At 47.7% G+C, this 23,834-nt stretch overlaps 2 protein-coding genes across 4 annotated transcripts in view; one reads left to right on the top strand and one right to left on the bottom strand.

Moving 5' to 3' along the window:
* Positions 1-23,732, top strand: part of PPP1R10 (protein phosphatase 1 regulatory subunit 10) — a 37,918-nt gene extending 14,186 nt beyond the window's left edge. Inside the window, exons 1-20 of one of the 3 annotated variants that reach the window (XM_019985787.2) lie at positions 7,053-7,195; positions 7,419-7,944; positions 14,021-14,139; positions 15,015-15,101; positions 15,251-15,386; positions 15,803-15,854; positions 17,868-17,945; positions 18,094-18,267; positions 18,446-18,551; positions 18,648-18,760; positions 19,240-19,340; positions 19,596-19,740; positions 19,817-19,975; positions 20,084-20,330; positions 20,479-20,542; positions 20,646-20,840; positions 20,977-21,052; positions 21,256-21,369; positions 21,534-22,244; positions 22,501-23,732. In XM_019985787.2, the coding sequence (XP_019841346.2) occupies positions 14,033-14,139; positions 15,015-15,101; positions 15,251-15,386; positions 15,803-15,854; positions 17,868-17,945; positions 18,094-18,267; positions 18,446-18,551; positions 18,648-18,760; positions 19,240-19,340; positions 19,596-19,740; positions 19,817-19,975; positions 20,084-20,330; positions 20,479-20,542; positions 20,646-20,840; positions 20,977-21,052; positions 21,256-21,369; positions 21,534-22,244; positions 22,501-22,610 (2,775 nt within the window). In that variant the 5' untranslated portion in view covers positions 7,053-7,195; positions 7,419-7,944; positions 14,021-14,032 and the 3' untranslated portion in view covers positions 22,611-23,732. Of the gene's footprint in view, positions 1-7,052; positions 7,945-14,020; positions 14,140-15,014; positions 15,102-15,250; positions 15,387-15,802; positions 15,855-17,867; positions 17,946-18,093; positions 18,268-18,445; positions 18,552-18,647; positions 18,761-19,239; positions 19,341-19,595; positions 19,741-19,816; positions 19,976-20,083; positions 20,331-20,478; positions 20,543-20,645; positions 20,841-20,976; positions 21,053-21,255; positions 21,370-21,533; positions 22,245-22,500 lie in introns of those variants that run through there. The other 2 variants (XM_019985786.2, XM_019985788.2) reach the window with 2 other exon arrangements.
* MRPS18B (mitochondrial ribosomal protein S18B) lies at positions 15-6,618 on the bottom strand. Its single transcript, XM_019985849.2, has 7 exons — positions 6,464-6,618; positions 5,034-5,142; positions 4,660-4,757; positions 4,487-4,555; positions 2,979-3,045; positions 1,159-1,218; positions 15-579 (listed from the first exon to the last, which is right to left on the bottom strand). Exons 1-7 carry the CDS (start codon positions 6,539-6,541, stop codon positions 284-286), a joined length of 777 nt encoding a protein of 258 aa, XP_019841408.2. The 5' UTR covers positions 6,542-6,618; the 3' UTR covers positions 15-283.
* Positions 23,733-23,834: the final 102 nt, after the last annotated feature.

The raw sequence follows: 23,834 nt of genomic DNA on the forward strand, positions 1-23,834 counted from the left end.
ATTTGAAATTCAGCCCAGAGACAGGATACAGCTTTATTGTGAGAAAATGCAGCTGGTACAAGTCTGAAATAGTAACTGAATGTGTAACCCATCTATTTACAACAGCAAGGACTGAGGTTTCCCATACAAATCTGTACTACCTTCCCTCAGCCTCATGTGTATTCATCCCTTTCACCAACAATCATCTCTGGTGATTGAGCTCGCCACTGGCCACAAAGTAGGCACAACTCTTCAGGATGAAGTATTGTGTAGGAGACCTGCCTGTTCCCATCCCAGTCTGTACCTACAGAGCACTCTGGGGGCCTGCCTGCTCAGTGGAGGTGGCTTCAGTGGGGGCCGTGAGTGGCACCTTGGGCATTGACTCAGGTGGAGGGCCACTTTCTTCTCGCAGATGGCCCTGGTAGAGCCGGCGAAGGCGGGACAGCTCTCTCTCTGGTGGCTGTTTCCAGCTGTACCATGGATACCAGGGGTCACCAGAAACCAGAGTGGGGGCTGGTGGAGTAGCACTCACAGCTCCATGAGAGGTACTGAAGTCAAGGTCCCGAGGTTCAACCTGGGGAATGTGGTAACTGAGGAGACCTAGGGGGTTAAAAATAAAAGAGAAAGCCAGGGGAGAGGAAAGGGGTAATTCAGATTAACAAAGATAATAAGGAAAATAACCTGTAAAAGAAGGAGGGACCAATCAGAGCCACTGGGTACATTTATGCGTGTGGTGTGCCACCCAAAGGCAACTGGCCAAGGGGGCAAGTGTGGGCTGACGTGCTGCCTGGGCTCTTGCCTGCCAAGCTGTGCAGTCCTGTGCCAGGTGAGGAAGCTGCATCTGCCCTAACAGAGGGCTACCTGTTCCTAACTTGTGTAAAAGTGTCATGGAGCCCAGGGTCAAAAATTTATACAAAGCTCTTATGATCTAGCCATGGCACTGGGACCAACAGTTACAAAATAAGAAGCAGAGAAAGAACAAAGGGACAGGGCAATGACAAGGTAAGAGATTCAGGAGAGGAAACTAAAGGACAGTGGAATGACGAAAGGAGAGACTCTTGAGAAGAACATGTTGGGTGCTACTTCTCAGACAGCTGGGAAGATTTATATCCACTCTCCAGCCCTAAGTCACTATCCTTATGCCTAAGAAAACCACCCTGTGCCCCTTCTCATGCTCACCATGATCCCTGGCTTTCTGGATGGCCTGGGTCAACTTCTTGTGTTGCTTCATACAGACCCCTGTGGGGAGAAAAAAGGTAACTCACAGCTCATTTGATAAGGCACAGTAAATAAAGAACACACCTGCTTCCTTATGGTGATTGAGGGCTAGTTATGGAAGACCAGCTCTACCTAATGACCCCATTCCCCTGACCTCGCCATGAGCCTTGGTTTCCCCTTCTGCTCAGTGGCAAGAATGCTCTCTGAGAATCAGGATGAAGACTTAGGAGGGTCTGGGTAGTACAGAGAAGCCATTAAATGGTAAAGGCTTCAAGACAAGGAGCAGAACACCATTCAAAAGGCAAGTGTGATGGGACTTCCCTGGTGGCCCAGTGGCTAAGACTCCCACTCCCAATGCGGGGGACCTGGGTTCGATCCCTGGTCAGGGAACTAGATCCCACATGCCACAACTAAGAGTCTGCATGCTGCAACTATAGATCCCACGTGCCACAACTAGAAGTTCAAGGATACTGTGTGCCACATCTAAGACCTGGTGCAACCCAATAAGTAAATAAAAATAAATATTAAAAAGAAAAGGAAAGTGTGGTTAAAGGGCTGACTTGAATAATCCACAGAGAAAGATTCAATAAAGGAAGAAAGGATTTCAGATCTGGGGAAGATTATCTGAGAAAGTGGCAAAATAGTTCCTTCAGCCTTTTACAGCTTGACTATAAAAATCTTTTTAAAATTCCCTGGGAATTTCCTGGGGGTCCAGTGGTTAGGGCTCCTCCTTGTTCTCACTGCTGAAGGCTTGGGTTTGACCTTTGGTCAGAGAACTAAAACCCCACAAGCCACACGTGCAGCCCAAAGAAAAAAAACCAACTCCTTGAAAAACCAAACTCCACTGACCAGGCTGCTGCTGCCGCTGCTGCTAAGTCGCTTCAGTCATGTCCGACTCTGTGCAATCCCGTAGACGGCAGCCCACCAGGCTCCCCCGTCCCTGGGATTCTCCAGGCAAGAACACTGGAGTGGGTTGCCATTTCCTTCTCCAATGCATGAAAAGTGAAAAGTGAAAGTGAAGTCGCTCAGTCGTGCCCGACTCTTAGCAACCCCATGGACTGCCGCCTACCAGGCTCCTCCGTCCATGGGATTTTCCAGGCAAGTGTACTGGAGTGGGGTACCAGTGCCTTCTCCGACTGACCAGGCTACCACCCCCTAAAAGGGTGGATTCTGATTATTCTTTGCAAATTTATCTTGCTTTGGAACAGAGGCTGGCAAACTGCTTCTGTACAGGGCCATACACCATAGGCACTGTGGCATATATTTTAGGCATATATTATCATCTGTCTCAGCTCAATTCTGCCATTGCAGACTGGAAGCAGTTATAAACAGTATGGAAATAAATGGACATGAGAGTGAGCTGGATTTGGCCTGTGGTTGTAGTTAGGGAATAAACAGATGTAATCTTGAATTGGTGAGTTTACACCAAATTTGGGAAATCTAACTGAAGTGTCAATTATATTAAAGAACAGTCAATTTATGAGAAAGCCTTCCAGAAAAGTGAAGAGACCCTAGAGAAAGGAAACAATCAGCACCATTTATCTTTTAAGAGCTCCATTTAGATAGTCTGCTTATATCAGTACTCACCTGGATCTTTTGTCCATATGTAATTTATTCAGTATATGACTATTCCCATTAGATCAAGATTTCCAAAAGGTTCCATCCCACTTTTTATGCCATTAGTAAGAGCCATCAAAGAAATACCTGTCGTCTGTCTTAATAAATATAAGAGGTGCTGTAAGAAAAAGCTATTCTGGTGGTGATGGGGATGATGGGCTCACCTGTATATGGAGCATGGAAGATGATACCTGTGTGGGCACAGACAAACTGTTTCAAGAGCTTCACGTTCTGTAGAGAAAAGTGGTGGAAAAACAAGAGAGAGGAAAGGGAAGTCAGCAAAATGGTTAGAGGTTAATCACCATGTCCCAGTTTCAGCCCCATCCCTTTACTGAACACGTTTTCTTACTAACTTTTCCTCTTTCCTGGCCTCTTTACCATTTCACATGCACATCCTACATTCTGTCACTGAGACTCACAAAGAATTCTCTTTTGCAGGGGTCACGTTCAAAAGTCAGCTCTTCATGCAACAAATTAGGGACAGCGGGGTGGCAAACCCTTGAAATCACCTAAAAAATGTAGTATGTGCTATATGTTTGTACGTGACTAACTTATATGAAGGTATGTTATGTGTAATGTATATATTTGTTAACATCAATTTTAAAGAATGACTCCCAGCCAGCAATTAATCACAGGTGATGAGACTCCCAAAGGAAAAGCAGGTATACTGGCAGAGTGCCATGGCACGCAGATTCATCTGCACTATTCCATCTGTAACCTTTCTCTCTCCCTTAGTCAAGTAATTTCTTATAAATTGTATCAAATGATTACAGCCTTTTTTTGGTAACTAGTAACATACAGCTGAAATTGACAAGTATCTCCTGGACTCCTCTACAACCTGTATCAGAAAAAGCCTGGAAGCAATCAGATACCTGCCTCTGCTGACTGACATATGAATGCCTTCCAACTTCCCTGATGACCAGTCAGTTTCTGCTCTACTATCTTCTAATACTGCAAATGCAAAAGAGCACTTTTCCACTGTCATCTTTATAGTTTCTGAATCCTTCAAGAAACAAGTCCTCTCCTCCTCACAATGAAGATTTTTTTTTTTTTTTTAAAATAACTAGATTATCCATTGTTTCGTGTATCTGCCCTCCTGGCCCAAGTCTTGACATGCAATCAAACATCAATGACAACAAAATAAAGAAAATCTCAGGAAAAAACTAGTCCAATCTACCTGGAAGTAACTGATTGATACAATTGAACCTTTGGGCATTTCCCTCTCATTAGAAATGAGCATTTCTCTTGCCGATTTAGACTGAAAACTTCACAAGTAAGAGATGAATCTTTTATATATAACCCACAGTAGAAGGCAAAGTCTGGAAGGAGGGACTTCTCTGGTTGTCCAGTGCTTAAGAATCTACCTTCCAAAGCAGGAGACAAGGGTTTAATCTAAGACACTACATGCCTTGGGGCAACTAAATCCATTTGTCTCAAGTAGAGAGATGCCCTCGCCACAGTGAAGAGCCCATGTGCTGCCACTAAGATTCAACACAGCCATAACTAAATAAATACTAAAAGCTGAAAAGATTAATGTTTTCACATTGACAGAAAGTCAATGCAAAATGGACTTTAGGGGCCCAGGATATGAAGAATGGGGCACCTAAGGTAATCTCGTTTAGTACTGCAAAGAGCCTTTAAGTTTTTATACCGAAGACAAGATTCTCCTTACCCTAAAGTCAACATGCAGCTTCTGATCCCGGCAGATGGGGCAGGGGTTCCCAGCAACTTTATTTCCACGCTGTAGAGAAAAGAAACAGGCAGGTGAAGACGTTCAAAGCCTCTGTCACTATGGCCTTCAGCCCCACTCCACATCCCATCCATGTGCCATCCTCAGAAACTCACAATACACATCTTTCGAGTCCGCTGTGGGGGTATTCCACCTTTGTGGTTTCGACGGTAGTCAGCCCAGACAGGGCGAGAACCATAGCGGTTGTGGTATTCTGAAATGAAAAGACCATACAAGCTATTCCTGGGTGATGATGGTGAGGTGTCTCTGTCCACTTATTTCAGACCTCACTTGACGCGCCCCTTGTCCATTTAGAAGTACCGTCTGGGGACTTCCCTGGTGGTCTAGGCAAGTGGCTAAAATCGTGTGCTCCCAATGCAGGGGGCCTGGGTTGGATTCCTGGTCAGGGAACTAGATCCCACATGCCGCAGCCACAACCTGGTACAGCCAGATAAATAAGTAATAAATATTAAAAAAAATAAACAAGTACCTTCTGAGTCCAGGTATTTCCAGGGTTCATCCTCATAAGGGGAAACAGGAATTGGGGGCAAAGAATCATCCTCAGGGGGGGCTTTGGTGCAAAGAGTCTGGAGGGGAACCTATAAAAGAAGGGGCAGAGAGAAAATGAGACAAGAGTTCAAGGACACAACATGATTGGTTTATTAAACTTAGACCATCAGCAACAGACGGGAACCTATTAAAGGAGGGGCAGAGCAGAAATGGTTGGATGGCATCACCAACTCAATGGACATGAGTTTGAGCAAGCTCCAAGAGACGGTGAAGGAGAGGGAAGCCTGGTGTGCTGCAGTTGATGATATCGCAGAGTCGGACACAACTGAACGACTGAACAACAGAAGGAAAACGAGACACTGAGTTCAAGGACAAGAACTGACTGGTTTATTAAGTCTACACCATCAACAACCAGTATCCCTGCCTCCAGCTGGATCTTGCAAGAAAAGGTAACACTGGAAGATAAATAGGTGACTGGGAAGCAAATTTATTTGAAAATACAACTCAAAAACCAGGCACACATAAGGTTTCTGTGTTTCCTGAAATGAACTCAGTGTAATGGAGAAAAAAGGGAGAATTTCTATCTTCTGGGAGCTAAGATGTGTACTACGAAAAGGGTGTAAAGGACAGGTGAGTCTCCCAACTCAACTGAATCCTGAATCACTGAGTTGCCCGGTCTTATAAAAAGTTGATGGTCTACATTCCATATGGCAGAACAAACTTGAGTCCTAACGCTATGTCCGAAGCTACCAAGTCTATATTTAACGCTGTGGTAGCCCCTCTCATCACTCTTCAGTCTCACTTTTGGGAGTGGCAGATGGGCAAGCCTTCCAAAATCACGCTGCCCCATCAAGAATCTGCCCTACCAAGAATCTCCAGGGTGGTGAGTACGTGTGGCTGAGGGAAAACCTCAATCCAAAGTAGTTAATGCTCTCATGTTGGTAAGAAACTGATTTAGTGAGATAAAGAGCCGAGAAACTGGTCCCCCGGGCGGGAGAATGTATTCTGGCTTTACTGAGCGATAGCCGGGCTGGTAGTAGTTAGTGTCCCTCACAACCCAATGACACCCTCGGGCATCAAAGACTTAGACACACATACAGGTAACAGCTGGTTTGTGTTTGGCCAAGGGGTCCAATCCATTCCATCGTCTAATTATTCAGCCGAGACGGAAACTTGGGAAGAGAATGACATCCAACCCTGGCTCTTTACACTTGTCTCGAGATTAGAAAACGCGCTGTACTGAGGAATGAGAGGGGAAGGGGGAGGATGGTGGAAGCAGAGCGTTTCCTTGACAGCCAACGTATAAGCCCTTGGGAGGGTATCCGCTCCTGGATTCCCGGCAGTGTAGCGACGACCTAGAGAAAGTACAACCAAATCTGAGGTTGTACAAAATGTGCCCCAAGGAGTTACCTGAACTCCGTAGGCACCTCTGAAGGGCGAAATGTAAGGAAGGCGCCTCAGCAACACGTTCAATACGGAGGCAGCCATCTTGACGTACCCGCAAAGCAGCAAAGCCCGCAAACGAGACTGCGCATGTTCCAGGTACCAGAGTAGGGTGGGGCCAAGGACGACTCCGCAGTACGAAAGGCGGACGCGCGTCTGCGTCAGGACGGAAGCGTGAGGGGCGGGCGTAGGGAGAGGGCAATTTCAGCTGCGTCACAATCGAATTCGGCCTTAAAATTGCGTTTTTGCTGGACCAGTCACTATGACTCTTAACTCTCATTCTTAGAGTCTGTGTTTTAAGCAATTTTGAAGTCGCTTTTGACCGTAATCCTTTCATTGCGCATGCGCCGGTCCGATTCTACCAACCCTTGGAGAGAAATGTTCTGGAGGGCGGAAGTGGTGGAAGCAGAGGAAAGGGCGGTACTAGGCTGCTTGGTCACGCGCACGCGTTAGGGGGGGCACCCCCCTCCAAGGAAGGAGGCGGAAGAGGGTGCCCGGGGGAAGGGGCTGAGCGAAGGTTAAGGCTGGATATCCAATCAGCTGGTGAGTGGTTTATCGGGTTGACCAATGAATTCACGCCTCGCGCATACTGTCTCGCGAAGAGGGCGTTTCACTAGCACGTTTGGGCGCATTGGGCGGTGTCCTCGTATAAAAGACTCCGCCCGAGCGGGCAGCCGCCATTCTGGGGTTCGTTTAGAGGTAAGTGTTGCCATTTTGTCGGTTGGTGGGTAACATTTTGCTCGGAGAGTTAGCCTGGGGAACGGGTCAAACGCGGGCTCAGTTGAGAGCCATGACTCGTATTAAGCGGCTGTGTTCGGGGTGGGACATGGAAGTGTTTGGGGACAACAAAAATGGTACTTTTGGGTGTTGTAATAGCAGCCCGTACTGATTATCTTTCTCCCTTGTGTTCCTTTTATCCCAGGTTTGAATTTTCTCGGAGAAAGACAGGCCGGCCACCAGGAGAAAAGAAACAAGCCGCAGCAACATCTAAGCCCTTGAAAGGATCCAGACAGAGGGGGGAAAGGGAAAAGAGCAGCCACCAGCCCAACCACTTGTGTCTTCTGCCCCTTCCCACCTATCTTGCCCACCCCACCAGCCCACGCTGCCTGGGACTTGAAATCTGTGGCCGAAGGACCGTCACCACATAACTTCAAAAATAATCAACCACCCACCCTTCCCAAACTCACCCAAGTCCACTCATCCAGCGTTTACTTTTTTTAATCCACTCAGAACTTTTTTTCTACGACCCCCCTCCCTAAATGGAGTTGGGTGGGGGGGATATGAATACTGAGTTGGCCTTTATTTTTTCTAAAGAGATTTTTTGATCCAATGAGGCCCCCCAAATAATTGAGTTTTGGGTCCTGGTTGGTTGTTTTATTTTTTTCTCCAAAATTTTAATCCCCTCCCCCCCTGAGCCCGAGGTGCTGACGTCGCAAAAAAATTGGATAGTAAGTGTCGAATTTTCAAAAACCAGCCTTGCAACAAGAAATCAACGTTTCCCGTTGTGAAACCAAAAATAATGAGAGGAAGAAATGAGACCATAGAACAAATAGAGATCTGGAGAAGGACCGATCCGGTCACTTAATCTCCATTAAAAAGAGCCTTTGGGTCTAAAACAGTGTTCTCTCTCCCTTACCACCTACCTCTTCCCTGCTCTGCTGCAGGCAAGGAGAGGGTGGAGGGAGGGCCTGCGAGTTAGGATTTTGATGGTTAACCCTTGGTAATCCAGCCAATTTCCAGACTGCCAAAGCTATAAGTGTTTGCTTTTTATAAGGAGGAATGGTTACCTTCCTCTCGTTAGCAGTCTTCAAAAGGGTTAATGAGCTCACATACAAAAGATGGTGGATCTTGTGGCCCAGAAGTCCCACTTCTTTGTGTGTGAGACAAGCAGGGCGCTTTTCAATTTGCCAGATTAATAAGCAATCTGTACATAAAGATTGCAGGGTAAGGAGATGGGCGGAGAGAAGTGATAGTTGGGTATATTTTTAAATGATTGTTAACTCCTCTCAATTTTAATGTAATATGCTTGGGGTATATTTGTGTGGTTAATTCAGGTGGCAATCTAGGAATAAAGATTGCAAGACACGTAATTCAGGGCAAAATATAATCTTAGTGCCAATACATACAAGATTGATAGCTGGGGAGGTAAAGAATGTTTTGTAATTGTTGCAGATTGCATAGGTTATTTAAAAGCAGAAAAAGTAACATTTTAACTTGATACTTTCTGGTCGGGGGAATACAGTTAGAGGGTGGAAAGGTTGGGGAAATGTGGAATTCAGGCGTATTAATTTTACAAGCCATTTAGTGCAATTGAATGCTATCTAAAAGATTTGTGTCGTTAAAAGGAATTTTTTTTTCTTCCCTGCTTCAATATGGCGACTTTCTTTGTCCTTTTGTCTTCCAAGCGGCGTTGCAGGTTGTGTCTTGACCCATTTTTCTCCTGTCCTCCCACCTCAACCCTATTTGTTGAGAGGGGTCCAAGTCCACCCCCCCCTTTCCCTTTATAGGGAAGATGCGGTGGGGGGGGGCGGTGGGTGGTCGTTAGTAGCAAGTTGAACCTCAATTGCAAATTCCGTTCCTCCCCGCAGAAAATTGTTCTTTTAAATATTTTAATTGCTTGTATTCTCACAAAACTCTTATTGATTCAAAATAGGTCAGACTATTCAGGATGGGGCTGCCTTTTTCTTTTCTTTTTTACTAAAAAGGTGTTTTTAAATGTAAAGAGCTACCGGCGGAGCCTGGATAGCTTTAAGTTTGAGTCCTCTTCTCCATTACAAAATGGCGTCCCAGCTTCTTTGTTTTTCCTTCCCCGTTTGCCATCCAGAGCTTAGGGCCGCCCTAGAAACTTGGTCAAGGGGGAGGAGCCGCCCTGAAAGGTGATGTAATCAGCTTTCTTCCTTTCTCCACCCTCGAAGCCCCGCCCCCGAGCAGATGCCTTCTGGATTCCTCATGCACGCTGCTGCTAGACGGGAAAAGCCATTTTCCTTATGTTCTTTAACCTTTTGTAACCATTATCTTGAAAAAAAAAAAAAAAGATTGTAGCAATTAGATCTTGAAGCTGTCTCCTTGGGCAGCTCTAGTTTTTGTATATAAGGATCCCGAGCCTGTTGCTTTTACTTTCACCCTTTCTCACTCATCACTACTGCTTGGAAGTTTTCCCTGCTTTAGTTGCCTGGGGTGGAAAACCAGTCAAACAGCTGTATTTTAGGACTGGAAGCTTTAGCGGGGGCGTGTGTGTGTGTGAGTGTGTGTTGGGGGATCCTGGGGAAAGACACAAAGATGGTGAAAGTAACAGGAGTAAACAGCTGGGGCCTGATGACCCTGAAATGTGCCGTTTGTGCTCAGGAATCAGTCCGTCCTTGGGCCTCCTGCGTTTGGTCGATTTGTATAATGGAAATCTGGGGGAGAGTGGGTACTTGAGGACTTACTTCTAAATGGCCCTTATTCCCGCCTCTGGGTTTGGGGGTGAGCTCTTTGTGTTCAGTGCTGTGTCACAGTTCTCCAGTTGCTTAGCTCCTGTACACTGGTACTAAGATGAGAAGTGAATCTTTAGGAAAGGAGGCAGCAGGTGTAAGCTCAAGGCAGGGGGATTCCAGCTACGGTTTCTGGTAAGCAAAACCTTTCTGGTATTAAATTTCACAATCTTCATTTCTTTTTTTCCAAAGAGCCACCCTTTTTTGAATTTCTTTTTCCTTCCCTCTAAAATTCCTTAAAAACAGTGGGAAAATAATGTCCTCATTTTTCAGCTTGGGCAGTGCTGTAGCATTTGGTGCATGTTTGAAAACCATGCCCGACTTGAGGGTGGTGTTAAGGGTCTTGTCCCTTTCTTACCTTTTTCTTCCTCTCAAGTTTTTCCAAGTCAAATCTTAATCAGACTCTACATACAGTTTTCATTTTTTGAAGTCCTGCCCTGAAGCCGTGAAGGGTCTAGGCAGAATTGGAAAGCAATTCTGTACAACTGCTTTGTGCTGACTTGGTGAGACTATAGGGCTACTGTTTTGGGTATGGATTCTCAATGATTCAACTTCTGGATTGGTGGGAGGGACTCTTCCACATGTCCTATTGACCACAAGTTTTTTATCTTTTAAGCAGTTTACCATGTGCCTCTGCAGCATACCTACCTTGGGAGCTGAACATTCTACCCACTGGGGTTCCTGATCTCTAGTGAGCAGGGGATTATAATAAAGAAGATCTGCCTTAACGTGGGAGATGGGAAAAAGGTCTTCTAGGGGACCCACATCCATCCCGAGAACGTCGGACAACCTGATCATTAGAGTTTGTGGCCAGAGCTGTATCCTGGGACCCTGTCCTTTGGGTTGGGGAGTGAATTTACACTTTTATTGAAAAGCAAATAAGCTTTGGAGGAGGGCAGGGGCTACCAGGTTTCCAGAATGATTTTGAAGGGGAGGAACTTGAGAGGTGCAACCTTGTGAATCACCTGAGACATAATTCAGTTCACTGTGGAGACAGACTAGGAAATGCATCAGTTGCCTTAGAAGTGGGGAATATAAGCTACAAAGGCCTTCATTTCCAGAAGTGCTGAGGCCTCTTAAGTTAAACTTGGACTCCTTCCTCCTTTGAGTAGTGAATTTAAACTTGCATAGAAGTTTTGTCCTGAACCAATTCAGTTCTGATTGATGGGTGATGGGTATGGAATAACTGGCTAAGGTAGATAAGTTTTCACCTTATTTGATAACTCTTCAGTAAAATGTATTTTGGAGGCAGGAGTTGGTGTCACTTCTGGACTTAATTTTCTCTCTGGTAAGAAAGGTGGAACAGTGCCCATTGCCTTGTGTCTGCATGTCTCTGCCAGCAACATTCTCCGAAAGGAGAGCCCAGGTTTAGGACAAAGATGATGCCAGAGGTTGCTTGCCCACCAGCCTCCTATATGTTCTGCCTTCAAGGAAATCAAAACATGTCGTGCCCTGGATTATTTTTGTTGCCAGAAAACTTCCTTAGGCTTTCCTTCCAGGATCCTGATATGTTATGACACATGGTCACTGCCCCTCCTTTCCTGGTCAGCTCCTTTGCCTTTTTCTGCTGTAGGCCTGTGCCAGAGTTCTAGGCTCTTTCCTTTCCACTTGAGTGCCTTGGACCTTCTTTCTAAATGTATTGATTTCAAAATAAGGCAGTTAGGTTTTAAGCCACTTGGGGTCCTTCTAAGCGAGTGAAAGCTATTCTCCCTGAAGAAAAACCATCATAAGAAAATCCACCTAGATTTTAAAGCCACATGATTGTTTGTGAGATAAGTTTAATTATATTTCCAGAATATAAATAATAGGAAGACTAGTATAAAATGAATGTTTAACATTTCTTCTGCTTTGTTTTCTAGCTTTTCTTGGCTATTTTATTCTTGCTTGTAACGATTGGGAATTAAAAAGTTGTCCCTGGGTCCCATTCCTAGTAGAAGGCACTGGACAGAGTTTCTCCGTGTGCTCACTGGTTTCCCTTGAAAGAAAGTTCTCTGATCTCCCACCCACTTAAGCAATGGAACATTTGAGCTCAGGTGACAGGTTTTTTTATGTCTGTGTGTGAAGGAAGTAGGGCAAATGGGTCTGTTGGCCTAACTGGTGGTGCAAAAGGGACTTTTCCAAGGTGCTGTGTATTCAGCTCTGGCTTTGAATCTGAGGGTCTAGCTATATTTAGGGGGTATTGGTTTGAAATGAAGTTACATAGAAAGCTTTTTGTCAAATGGCATATCATTGGTTATTTAATGATATATATTACTTGGGAGTCACTCTTGCTTTTCCAGGCTCTAGCACATGGGAAATCTGTTTTATGTATTCCTTTGTTGTGTCTATATATTACTTTATAGTGGCTTACTACCTGGGGAAAATTCCTGTATCCCCGTGTCTGTCTCTGTGTGTAAGAGTCACCACTTCAGTGGGTTTGGCCTCTGGACTTCTAATTTATGTGGCATTGGACTTGAATGTTTTTTCCTCTGACCTTAGGTTCTACCTGCCCTTGTGGAGATTGCAGGGCATCAGCAGCAGCACAGTTACCCCAGATGTGCTCACCTTTCTTCGCTCCTTGTGTTCAGCCCACAGGTTCTGGTCTCGGGAACCAAGTCTCTCCTCCACCGCCACCCCCAACCCCTGCCTCTGCCTCTTCTTGGCCTAGGTTGTTAGGACCTGGAAATTTAGCAGTTCATTGACTTTTTTGTTGGGAAGAGTAAAAGGTTGAGATTGTTATGCTTGTTTTTCTCTTTTAGCTTGAGACTAAATATCACTAATTGACGTGATCTTAAAAGAAGCCTGCTTTCTGCAGAAAGCATAGTCATCTTTGTAGAGCGCCACTGTTTCCTGTCTTTGTCTTTGCACTGGGTGCAGGAGGCTGTTTTCACCTTGCCACCTTCCTGCCCAGTGTCTTGTTTCCCAGATGTCGATATTACTAAGGTGCCTGTTCTGCCTCTCAGGAGCCAGTGTTTAGGGGCATTGTGGATAAAAATCCTAATCAGAACCATATATTGATTCTAAATTACCTCTCTTGAACTTGGGTTCTGGCCTAGAAATGGCTTTACCCTTCTCTGTCCCAAAACAGCTGTGTTTAGCTTTTAATTAACTCCTTTTCTAACCTGGTCTAAAGTAGCTACTTAAAATTTAATGGCATTTTTCCATCTTTTGGTTTTATTTGTTCCTTTCTTTTTCCCTTCATGGTATCTAATTTCAGGCCCTACTCAGGGATAGTGGGTGGTGGTTTGATTTAGGTGGGGAGTTAGGAATCAGAGCCTCCTCTTTGCTTTTGAAACCACAAAGTAATCTTGCCCTTAACTTTGAAACAATAAAAACTTGTGCAGTGTTTGTTTAATGAGGGATCTTTTTTTTCAAGGCTTAAAAGGACCTGCTTGATTTTTGTTACCTCCAGTTGTCTGATTTCTGGGAGCCACCTCTAACCCCCCTGGGGGAGAGGATCTGTTTCAAGTTTTATTTCCTTCTCTTTGACCTACAACTTAGAACGATTATCTACTGATGGAAACATACCTTATCCTGCCACCTCTGGCAGTTGACTCTTTGTGAGCTAAGACAAAAAATAATTGACTCACGAAAGACACTTAGCCCAACACCCATGATTGGCCCAGTTCTTCTCAAGCTAGTAGTTTGGGGTGTGTGTGTTTTAAGGTAGATTTTTTAACAACTAAGGAGAAACCATACATAATAAGCAAAAATGCCTTGGAGAGTTGAGTGTTTTGGGAATGTGAACCTTACCTGTTACACATTGTGAAGTTCAGCTGTCCTAGGAAGGATGTCACTTGGAGCAAGAGGACAGGTGCTGCCTCAGTCTTCCAGTCTAATTCTTATCCCTTCAGTCAGTGTTAACACAGTGCTTCACTTGCCAGGGCTGTTTTCTTGGTGGAAACAATGGTCTGTGTTGATTTTTCTTATCTGGGTAATGGTGAATATAGTTGAATGTAGATTGAATAACGAGTCACTGCTAATCTGACAAATGTAGAGATGGAATTTATTAGAGGCAGTTGGAGCTGTTATTGCCACCCATTTATCCTGTGTATTTGTTTTATCCTCTTAGAAAACCTTGATCATGGGTTCGGGTCCCATAGACCCCAAAGAGCTTCTCAAGGGCCTGGATAGTTTCCTTAACCGAGATGGGGAAGTCAAGAGTGTGGATGGGATTTCAAAAATCTTCAGGTGAGTGTGTACCCTTTGAATTTGTTGTGAGTAGAGGATATTGTGTGTTGTAATACGACTAAAGATCAGCCCTGGGTGTTCATTGGAAGGACTGATGCTGAAGCTGATACTTTGGCCACATCATGCGAAGAGTTGACTCACTGGAAAAGACTGATGCTGGGAGGGATTGGGGGCAGGAGGAGAAGGGGATGACAGAGGATGAGATGGCGGGAAGGCATCACCGACTCGATGGACATGAGTTTGAGTGAACTCCAGGAGTTGGTGGAGGCCTGGCGTGCTGTGATTCATGGGGTCACAAAGAGTCGGACGCAACTGAACTGAACTGAATATGATTATCCTTAAGGCAGATAGTGAAGTGTGTTCCTGAGGAGTGGGAGTCAGTGGACTAGGATTCAAATCCAATTATGTTAGAACTGGTGATAGTAAAGTAGGCCCCTGGCCCTAATGGCCTCTGGATATTTGGAGAGCCACAGTCCCAAGCGAAGGAAGGAAGCAGAGGAGCCGGGTGACAGGAGTCTTGGTTTGGTTATGTCTTCTTCAGGAATCCTCACATTTTCCAGAGAAAGCGACTTAGGACTGAGTCAGTCCTGAGAGATGGTAATTGAAGGCAAAGGCTTTCACCTGGAAGCAGCATCAGACATGTCCTATGTGTGAGGGAAGCAGGGACACCCACCTCCCCAGATTGCAGACCTCAGTGCGTCTCCTCCATTGTGTTCCACTCTTCTGGGTGTTTCCACATCTCCCCTAACCCACCCCATCCTTCTGGGGGCCTGTGTGATTCCCTCACCCGGGAGCAGAATCCCAAGTTCTCAGGAATGTCTGGGCACTTGCGGATTAGACACCCTTCATTTCTAACTGCACTTCCTCTTTTACAGCCTGATGAAGGAGGCACGAAAGATGGTGAGTCGGTGCACATACTTGAACATTCTCCTGCAGACCCGTTCACCGGAAGTACTGATCAAGTAAGTGGGGACCTGGGTGACTGGGATGGGGAGATGTAGTTAGAAGTGGGGTGCTGAGGCATGGAATTCTTTGGTCATTGATGGGGGACAAGAAGGGTGGGGTGTACTCCCGAAAGAAGGGCATCACAGATCCTCCTGCCTGTCTGCAGGTTTATTGACGTCGGTGGTTACAAGCTTCTTAACAATTGGCTGACGTATTCGAAGACGACCAACAACATTCCCCTCTTACAGCAAATTCTGCTGACCCTGCAGCACCTGCCCCTCACTGTTGACCATCTCAAGCAGGTACCTTCGGTCTTTAGAATCCTGATTCTTCCTTTTTGGTTTAGCCTAACAGATGAAAACCCCACATCCACTCTGATGTGGCTGCAGTCTTGGACCTGTGAGGTAGAATGGTTAAAAAAAAAGAGGAATTTAGAATCAAGATTTGGTTCAAATCTGTCTCTTTTAATAGGTGTGTGACATGAGGCACTGTGTACATCCAAGCCTCAGTTCTTTCATCTGTAAAATGGGAGTGATTGAATCTACCTAAGTGGGTTGATTTAGAGTAAGAATATGTCTCCCAGGGCTTTATAAGAGAAAGAGTGTGTGCGGTGTTAGTGGCTGTTGAGAGACTGTGAGTGAGTCTGGGGGTGGTGAGCTCTGAGGGGGCAGCTTTTCCTCCTGTCACTTACCGTCCTGTTGCTCCCTTTCTTTGCTAGAACAACACAGCCAAACTGGTGAAGCAGCTGAGCAAGTCGAGTGACGATGAAGGTGAGGGCCTGTCCTTTCCTAACAACGTATATGCTAGTTTTCCCAGTAAACACCCTGCTGTTAGGGCATGGCAGAATCGCGACTCCTGGGGTATGTCTTAGCTTTGATAGCAAGAGATTCTTTCCTTTTCTAAGACAAAGGGTTTTGGAGCTCCTGGCAAGGGTCATACAGTTCTGGCTTTTCTTTTTTGTATTTTTATTTTATTTATGTATTTATTTTGGTGGTGTTGGGTGTTCGTTACTGTGCAGGGGCTTCTCTAGTTACGTTGAGTAGGGGCTACTCTTCATTGTGGAGCACACGTCCTGGGCGCATGGGCTTCGGTAGCTGTGGCGCACGGACCTAGTTGCTCCACAGCCTGTAGAATCTTCTGGACCTGGGACTGAACCTGTGTTCCCTCCATTGGCAGGCAGATTCTTTATCCACTGTGCCACCAGGGAAGTCCCTGGCTTTTCTTTAGAGAAGAAAAGGATTTACATCCATCCAAGAGTTCACCCCAGATTTTATACCCAAGGTGTAATCCAGGAGCAAAGGATACTAGTTTCCTGCAAGTGAACAGTCTTGCAGCAGAGCTGCTCTCCTGATCAGAATATAGGCCTGCTCTTTGTCTGTGGGCAATGATGTGTTTGGTCCCTTTGGAAAGAGGCTATGGCTTTGGTGTGGTGGGAGCATCCAGGCCTCAGCAGGCCTAGCTGTAGTTCCATTTAGCTGCAGCAGCAAACCCTGGGAACATTTTCCAGGATAAACGATCTTGATTTTGTTGTAACTTACATTGTGTTGCCTAAGTGAAAAATATTCCCTGGCTTTCCATCCTTTTATATAATGAGCACTTCACTATATTTGTGACATCTCAGAGTAGTTTTGTAGGATGGTATATAACACAGAAATCCCATTAAATCATTGCCCATCTTTTGAGTATCTGCTAGGGTGTATTGGTTCCTCTTTCAGCTGGCTTAATTACGCTGCCTTCATTATTCTGTGCTGACTTTAAATACTAAAATTGTACATTCCTTATCAACTGTGTCACTGGACCATAGTATCAGTTGCTCCCAAAAGATGTTGCTGCTGCTACTACTGCTAAGTCGCTTCAGTCATGTCCAACTCTGTGCGACTCCAGAGACAGCAGCCCACCAAGCTTCCCCATCCCTGGGATTCTCCAGGCAAGAACACTGGAGTGGGTTGCCATTTCCTTCTCCAATGTATGAAAGTGAAAAGTGGAAGTGAAGTCTCTCAGTCGTGTCCAACTCTTAGCGACCCCATGGACTGCAGCCTACCAGGCTCCTCTGTCCATGGGATTTTCCAGGCAAGAGAACTGGAGTGGGGTGCCATTGCCATGTTAGGATATTATATTTCTTCATTGGGGATGCATTGGGGTTCACACTGCACTAAGTATAGAAGTTACCGGTTTTGTGACTGTTTTGAAAAGTTGTTTTGATGTTCTACCATAATCTCGTCATTGAATGAGCCCATAATTGGAACGTTGGCCCGGAAAGAGGTCCTGTAGACAGGAGATGTTATTTGCCAAGTACAGAAGGAAAGAAAAGGCAACAAATTTTTCTCCCATGTATTTAGAAATAAATTGTTTTTTATCTTTAAATTCTCTGACCATCTTTTTTCTCTAAACTGTTTCATTCATTCTAAATTGGTCTGGTTTTCAATTTCTTTTTTCACTCTTGCAACATCTAATTGATTTTTTAAAAAGCTGTTGTCACTAGCAGCATTCTAGGAAAAAAAGATTGCCTAGAAAATGCTTTTTAAAGAGGATCTAAATGTGCCTCCTTGAAATTTTGCATTAAGTTTCCCTTTAGGATGAGGTAGACTAATACAGTTTCTTTTTAAATCTAATAGCCCTTCAGATACTTGAACTCTGCCCACCTTTCTCCTGATTTTATTGTAATAAGTGGGTAGGGGAAGAGCATAGGCACGGGTTTATTCTGCCATCTTCTAGTTTTATGACTTGAATCTCCATGCAGTATGTTACATTACTTAGGCATTTCCTCTTTCTCTTACCTGCAGAACTCCGGAAATTGGCCTCAGTCCTTGTCAGTGACTGGATGGCGGTCATCCGCTCCCAGAGCAGTACTCAGCCTGCTGGTAAGCTCTTTGGCCCTTGATCCCTTGGATTTCTTTCTTTCTTTCCCACTGGGTTGTGGCCTTCCATGCCCATAGCCTGCTTTTTATTTCTGACAGTCTTTCTCTTCATCTAAATAAAATCCTTTTCTTCTCTGTTTTTCCACAACAGAGAAAGATAAGAAGAAGCGGAAAGAAGAGGGAAAGAGTCGAACCACCCCTCCTGAGCGACCGGTGACTGAGGTGAAGGCTGAGACTCGGGCTGAGGAGGCCCCCGAAAAGAAGAGGGAGAAGCCCAAGTCTCTCCGCACCACAGCGCCCAGTCACGCCAAGTTCCGCTCCACCGGTAAGACTGCCTTCTGGCCTCTGGAGGGTCTGTGGGTAGGTACACAACCGGGCCTACAGACTTCTGCCGTAACTGTAGAAGACGGAACATTAGTGGGTGAGGCGTCACGGGGGTTTATACGGCTAGATGAAGGTTAAGGGGGGAAAGTCCATCTCCAACATCATGTCTTTTCCCTCAGGACTAGAGCTGGAGACCCCGTCTCTGGTGCCCGTGAAGAAGAATGCCAGTGCAGTGGTGGTTTCTGACAAGTACAACCTTAAACCCATCCCCCTCAAGCGTCAGAGGTATGGAGCACATTCTGGGTTCTGAATGGTCGGGATCTGTGGCCCTGAGGGAGAAGGAAGGGGCAAGTCTGGTGCTGACAGTTCCCTTTCTCACAGTTCTGCAGCTGCCCCAGGAGATGCTGCCCCGCCAGCAGAGAAGAAATACAAACCACTCAACACAACACCCAACGCCACCAAAGAGATCAAAGTGAAGATCATTCCACCACAACGTGAGTCTAAAGTGGGAGGACGTACTTTGAATTGGGAGCCAACTCTTCATGGGAATGAAACGCTTTTCTCCATTTTCATTTGATTTATTGGTGTCTTTTGACGTGGGTACCTCAGAAATTCCCTCCATGGGAATCGTTCAGAGGATGGCTTAGGAGTGATTTGAGAGATGGACTAGGGAGGCTTGCTGCTCAGTGACTGGTTGGGGTGCTCCCAGCTGTCACGTTCGTGGGGGCTGGCTTTGTCACTTACCTGAGCTGTGATTCATATCCAGAGCCATGGCTTACCTGCCTTTAGAAGAAAGAATGACAAGAATTTCTTGGGCAAATCCTCCTACATACGCTTCCTGGTCACCTTGAGCTTATTGTGTCCAACATTCAGGCAGCAGAATTTCTATTGACCAATTTTCTGCCCAGACTTTGTAAGAATAGGCTCATGAAGAGGTCTGATGATGCTATGTTATGTTTTTTTTCTTTTGCAGCTATGGAGGGCCTGGGCTTTCTGGATGCACTCAATTCAGCTCCTGTCCCAGGCATCAAAATTAAGAAGAAGAAGAAGGTGCTGTCACCCACAGCTGCCAAGGTACGGGCACTGGGCAGTAGGTGCCAGTGACCAGGTAGAAAAGGTACAGGGAAAAGAAGGGCCCAGCAGCTTGGAGCGCTTGGGGGATGCAAGAGACGTTGTCTCAGACGTAGACTGGTGGCAGCAGCAGAGCGTTGTCAGAGGTGGTCTTCCTTGACAGGAAGTGTCGGGATCCTTCCTAGAACCTGAACTGATTGCCCTGCCTTGACCTTGCCTTTCCTGTGTGCCCAGTGACTTCTTTTTCTTCCACAATAGCCAAGCCCATTTGAAGGAAAAACAAGCACAGAACCAAGCGTGGCCAAACCTTCTTCCCCAGAGCCAGCACCTCCTGAGACTATGGACACAGAACGTCCCGGGACCCCAGTTCCCCCTGTTGAAGTCCCAGAGCTCATGGATACTGGTGAGTTCAGAACCTGGATCAGGTTTGGGGGTTCTTTGAAAGGAAGGGACTGGTCTGAAATCACTTCTGCTTTCAGCCTCTTTGGAGCCAGGAGCTTTGGATGTGAAGCCAGTGGAGAGTCCCAGTGATCCTAGCCAGCTGACCCGGAAAGGCAGGAAGAGGAAAACTGTGACGTGGCCGGAGGAGGGCAAGCTGAGAGAGTATTTCTATTTTGAACTGGATGAAACTGAGCGAGGTGAGCGATCCAGGTTCCTCTGTAGGAGGTGGGGCTGAAGGACTTGGTTGGTAAACGGACTTGGTTGGGCTTACTTTCCCCTCTTGCTTTTCTTCTCCTGGGTGATAGTAAACGTGAATAAGATCAAGGACTTTGGCGAAGCAGCTAAGCGAGAGATACTGTCAGACCGACACGCATTTGAGACTGCCCGGCGTCTGAGCCATGACAACATGGAGGAGAAGGTGCCCTGGGTGTGCCCCCGGCCCCTGGTGCTGCCCTCGCCCCTCGTCACCCCTGGAAGCAACAGCCAGGAGCGGTACATCCAGGCTGAGCGGGAGAAGGGGATCCTTCAGGAGCTCTTCCTGAACAAGGAAAGGTGAGCAGGAGTGGGGTTGCTCCCTGAGGTATTGAGCCCTTGAGGTAATCAGAAGGGGGTGGGGGTTAGGAAGAAAGTGGAGGGCCTGAGTAAATAATTTGACTGTCATTCTTTTACTTTTTTCTATCGCCTGCGGCATTCCTGACAGCCCTCATGAGCCGGATCCTGAGCCCTATGAGCCTATCCCTCCAAAGCTCATCCCCCTAGATGAGGTGAGTATTGCATGCTGATGGAGGTTGTGATTGTTAATGCCTCTTTCATGTGAGACAGTCTCTTCATTCTTTGTTGGTCCCGATTGTCTACTTGTTCTTCCAGGAATGTTCCATGGATGAGACCCCATATGTTGAGACCCTGGAACCTGGGGGAGCCGGTGGGTCACCTGATGGAGCAGGTGGTTCCAAGTTGCCTCCCGTTCTGGCTAATCTTATGGGGAGCATGGGCGCCGGGAAGAGCCCGCAGGGTCCTGGAGGAGGGGGCATCAACGTGCAGGAGATCCTCACCTCCATCATGGTACGAGCCTCTCTCCTGCCCCTCTCCTGCCTCCCTTGCTCTTCACTCCCCTTCTGCTCGCCTCCCCATCTGCTTGCGCCTCAGGGTATTACCCTTCTTCTCTGTTGACCTTGTCCTCAATGTCCTTGCCTTACAGGGTAGCCCCAACAGTCACCCCTCAGAAGAACTGCTGAAGCAAGCAGACTATTCAGACAAGATCAAGCAGATGCTGGGTAATGCTCAGGGCCAGCCCCCGGGCCTGGGCGAGGGGACCGGCAGTGGACTTGGGGGAGCTCGGGTGTTGAGGGGAAGACTGGATAGAGAGTGGCACTCTGCCAGGTTGGTGGGAAGGGCTGGCTGGACGTGCCTAAGCGGGAGGACATCATGCCGCTCTTCTCGAATCCTCTTGCTGACTGCTTCACTCCTTATTCAACAGTGCCACATGGACTCTTAGGCCCTGGTCCGATAGCCAATGGTTTCCCACCTGGAGGTCCTGGGGGCCCCAAGGGCATGCAGCACTTCCCCCCTGGACCTGGGGGGCCTATGCCAGGTAGGTGGAGAGCAAGCGGTTAGAAGGGGCTTGTCTGCTGGATTGGGCCTGGTAACAGCGCAGGGTTGACTAGACCTGGGGGTGGTTTAGGTTGGGAGATGGTGGTCCCTAGGTATAATTCAGGTAGCTGACCTTGTCTCTCCCTTTTTTTCCCCTCCTAACAGGTCCCCATGGAGGCCCTGGGGGCCCTGGTGGGCCGGTGGGTCCACGTCTCCTGGGTCCTCCACCCCCGCCCCGGGGGGGTGACCCCTTCTGGGATGGCCCGGGTGACCCTATGCGGGGTGGCCCGATGCGGGGCGGGCCAGGACCTGGCCCTGGGCCATACCATAGAGGCCGCGGTGGCCGAGGAGGAAATGAACCTCCCCCTCCTCCTCCTCCATTCCGGGGGGCCAGAGGAGGTCGCTCTGGAGGCGGACCCCCAAATGGACGAGGGGGCCCTGGTGGGGGCATGGTTGGCGGCGGTGGACATCGTCCCCACGAAGGCCCTGGTGGTGGCATGAACAGTGGCAGCGGACATCGTCCCCATGAAGGCCCTGGCAGTGGCATGGGTGGTGGGCATCGCCCCCACGAAGGCCCTGGTGGTAGCATGGGTGGGGGGCACCGCCCCCACGAAGGCCCCGGCGGTGGCATGGGTGGAGGCAGTGGACATCGCCCCCATGAAGGCCCTGGTGGAGGAATGGGTGCTGGTGGTGGCCATCGGCCCCATGAAGGCCCTGGACACGGGGGACCCCATGGCCACCGGCCTCATGATGTCCCTGGTCACCGAGGCCACGACCACCGAGGGCCACCCCCTCACGAGCACCGTGGCCATGATGGCCCTGGCCATGGAGGAGGGGGCCACCGAGGGCATGATGGCGGCCACAGCCACGGAGGAGGTGAGTTTGCTCCCTGTCCCCCACATACAGCTCTTGGTGTCCCGTACAAGTTTCTGGGAGGCCTCACTACTGGGGGTATGTCAGGCAGGACATGAGGTCACCTCAGTCCCAGTTCCCAGCATCCCCTTTTGCCTTTCTCCCAGGCCCCCAAGACTAGGTCTCTGAAAGACGGTGCTCAGGATGCCTTGGACTGGGGGGATGAGTGGCACTGGCCTCTGAGCCTTCCTGTCTAACGACCCCATCCTCATCCCCACAGACATGTCGAACCGCCCCGTGTGTCGGCATTTCATGATGAAGGGCAACTGCCGCTACGAGAACAACTGTGCCTTCTACCACCCGGGCGTCAACGGGCCGCCCCTGCCCTAGGCCCCCGCCCGCCCCGCCCTGTGGACTGCAGCCTTGCTCCTTCCACTCTCTTATGGCTTCTGTGAGGCCCATTTCCCCTTCCCCCAGCTGATGAGGAGCCGGCCCCTCAGTGCCCACACGCCTGGGTTCTGGGGGTTTTCTGATCACTGGTGCACATCAATGTACATATTTTCCTCCAGTCTGGGGAGGAGAGAGACTGGACACATTCTGTACCCTGGACTGCTGAAGAGGAGACCCAGTTGGCTTCACTCTTTGAGGAGTTTTGCCCTGTATCCCAAGCCCCTTTCCGGTATTGCCCTTCACGCCTGAGAACCTAGAGCTGGTTATCCTGGAGAACACCTCTGCTCTCCTGCTGTGGGTCTTCGACATGCACAAGGAACTCTGACGTGGGATCAGCTGCACTTATGAAATCCTCCCAGCCACGTTCATTTCCCCATGGGTGGGGATGTAAAGGGGTACCGTGTACCCCACTGCACTGAGAGGGCTCAATCAGGCTGGATTTGAGTTCTGGAACACATCGTCCCCACCCCTCCCCGAACACAGGCTTTTTACATTGAGTCCTTTCTCAAGTGAGACTTTTGCAACCTTCGAGGACACTCAAGTTTTGCGCCTTGAGTGTGCTAGGTTCAGTGATGGCAGATCACACCTGCAGCCCGTGAAAGTTGTAGCTGGCAGAGGTGAGGCCATGGTGGTGGTCCACCCTTGCCTACAGCTCTTTCTGGAAACTGTAAAACAGTGAGACCAGCTTTTCATCAACTGAAGCCTGGCATGCTGGGCCTGACAGTCACACTACATGCACTGCCTCTGGGAGTGAGCGTGCTCCTGGTCCCCACCTGGAACCTCGTAGGTGTGAGGCCTCCAGCTCCCTTGCCCTGTCAGCCACCTCTGAATCCCCACCAGGTGCCTTCCTGGGTGTATTCGATAAGATGACCTGCCCTCTCCCAGTCCTCTCCTTCACCCGTCTCGGCATCAGTTGTTTTCTATGAAAACAGTGGATTGGTTAGGTTTTGTGCAGGGTCTTGGGTTAGAGCCACAATGGATTTGAGGATGAGTATTTTCTTTTTCTTTTGGTTTTGTATATTTTGTACATTAATAATAAACAGTGGAAAGAGAAGTATTTAACCTCCGGTGTGTTTGGACTCTGTTAGAAACCATTATTAGCTGTGGTCAAAGGTTCATCAGTACCTCTGGAGTGGTTTTCAGTCCTTTGTTTTTGGTAAGTGA

This window comes from Bos indicus, chromosome 23 (genome assembly GCF_029378745.1).
Source record: "Bos indicus isolate NIAB-ARS_2022 breed Sahiwal x Tharparkar chromosome 23, NIAB-ARS_B.indTharparkar_mat_pri_1.0, whole genome shotgun sequence".
Lineage (NCBI taxonomy): Eukaryota > Metazoa > Chordata > Mammalia > Artiodactyla > Bovidae > Bos > Bos indicus.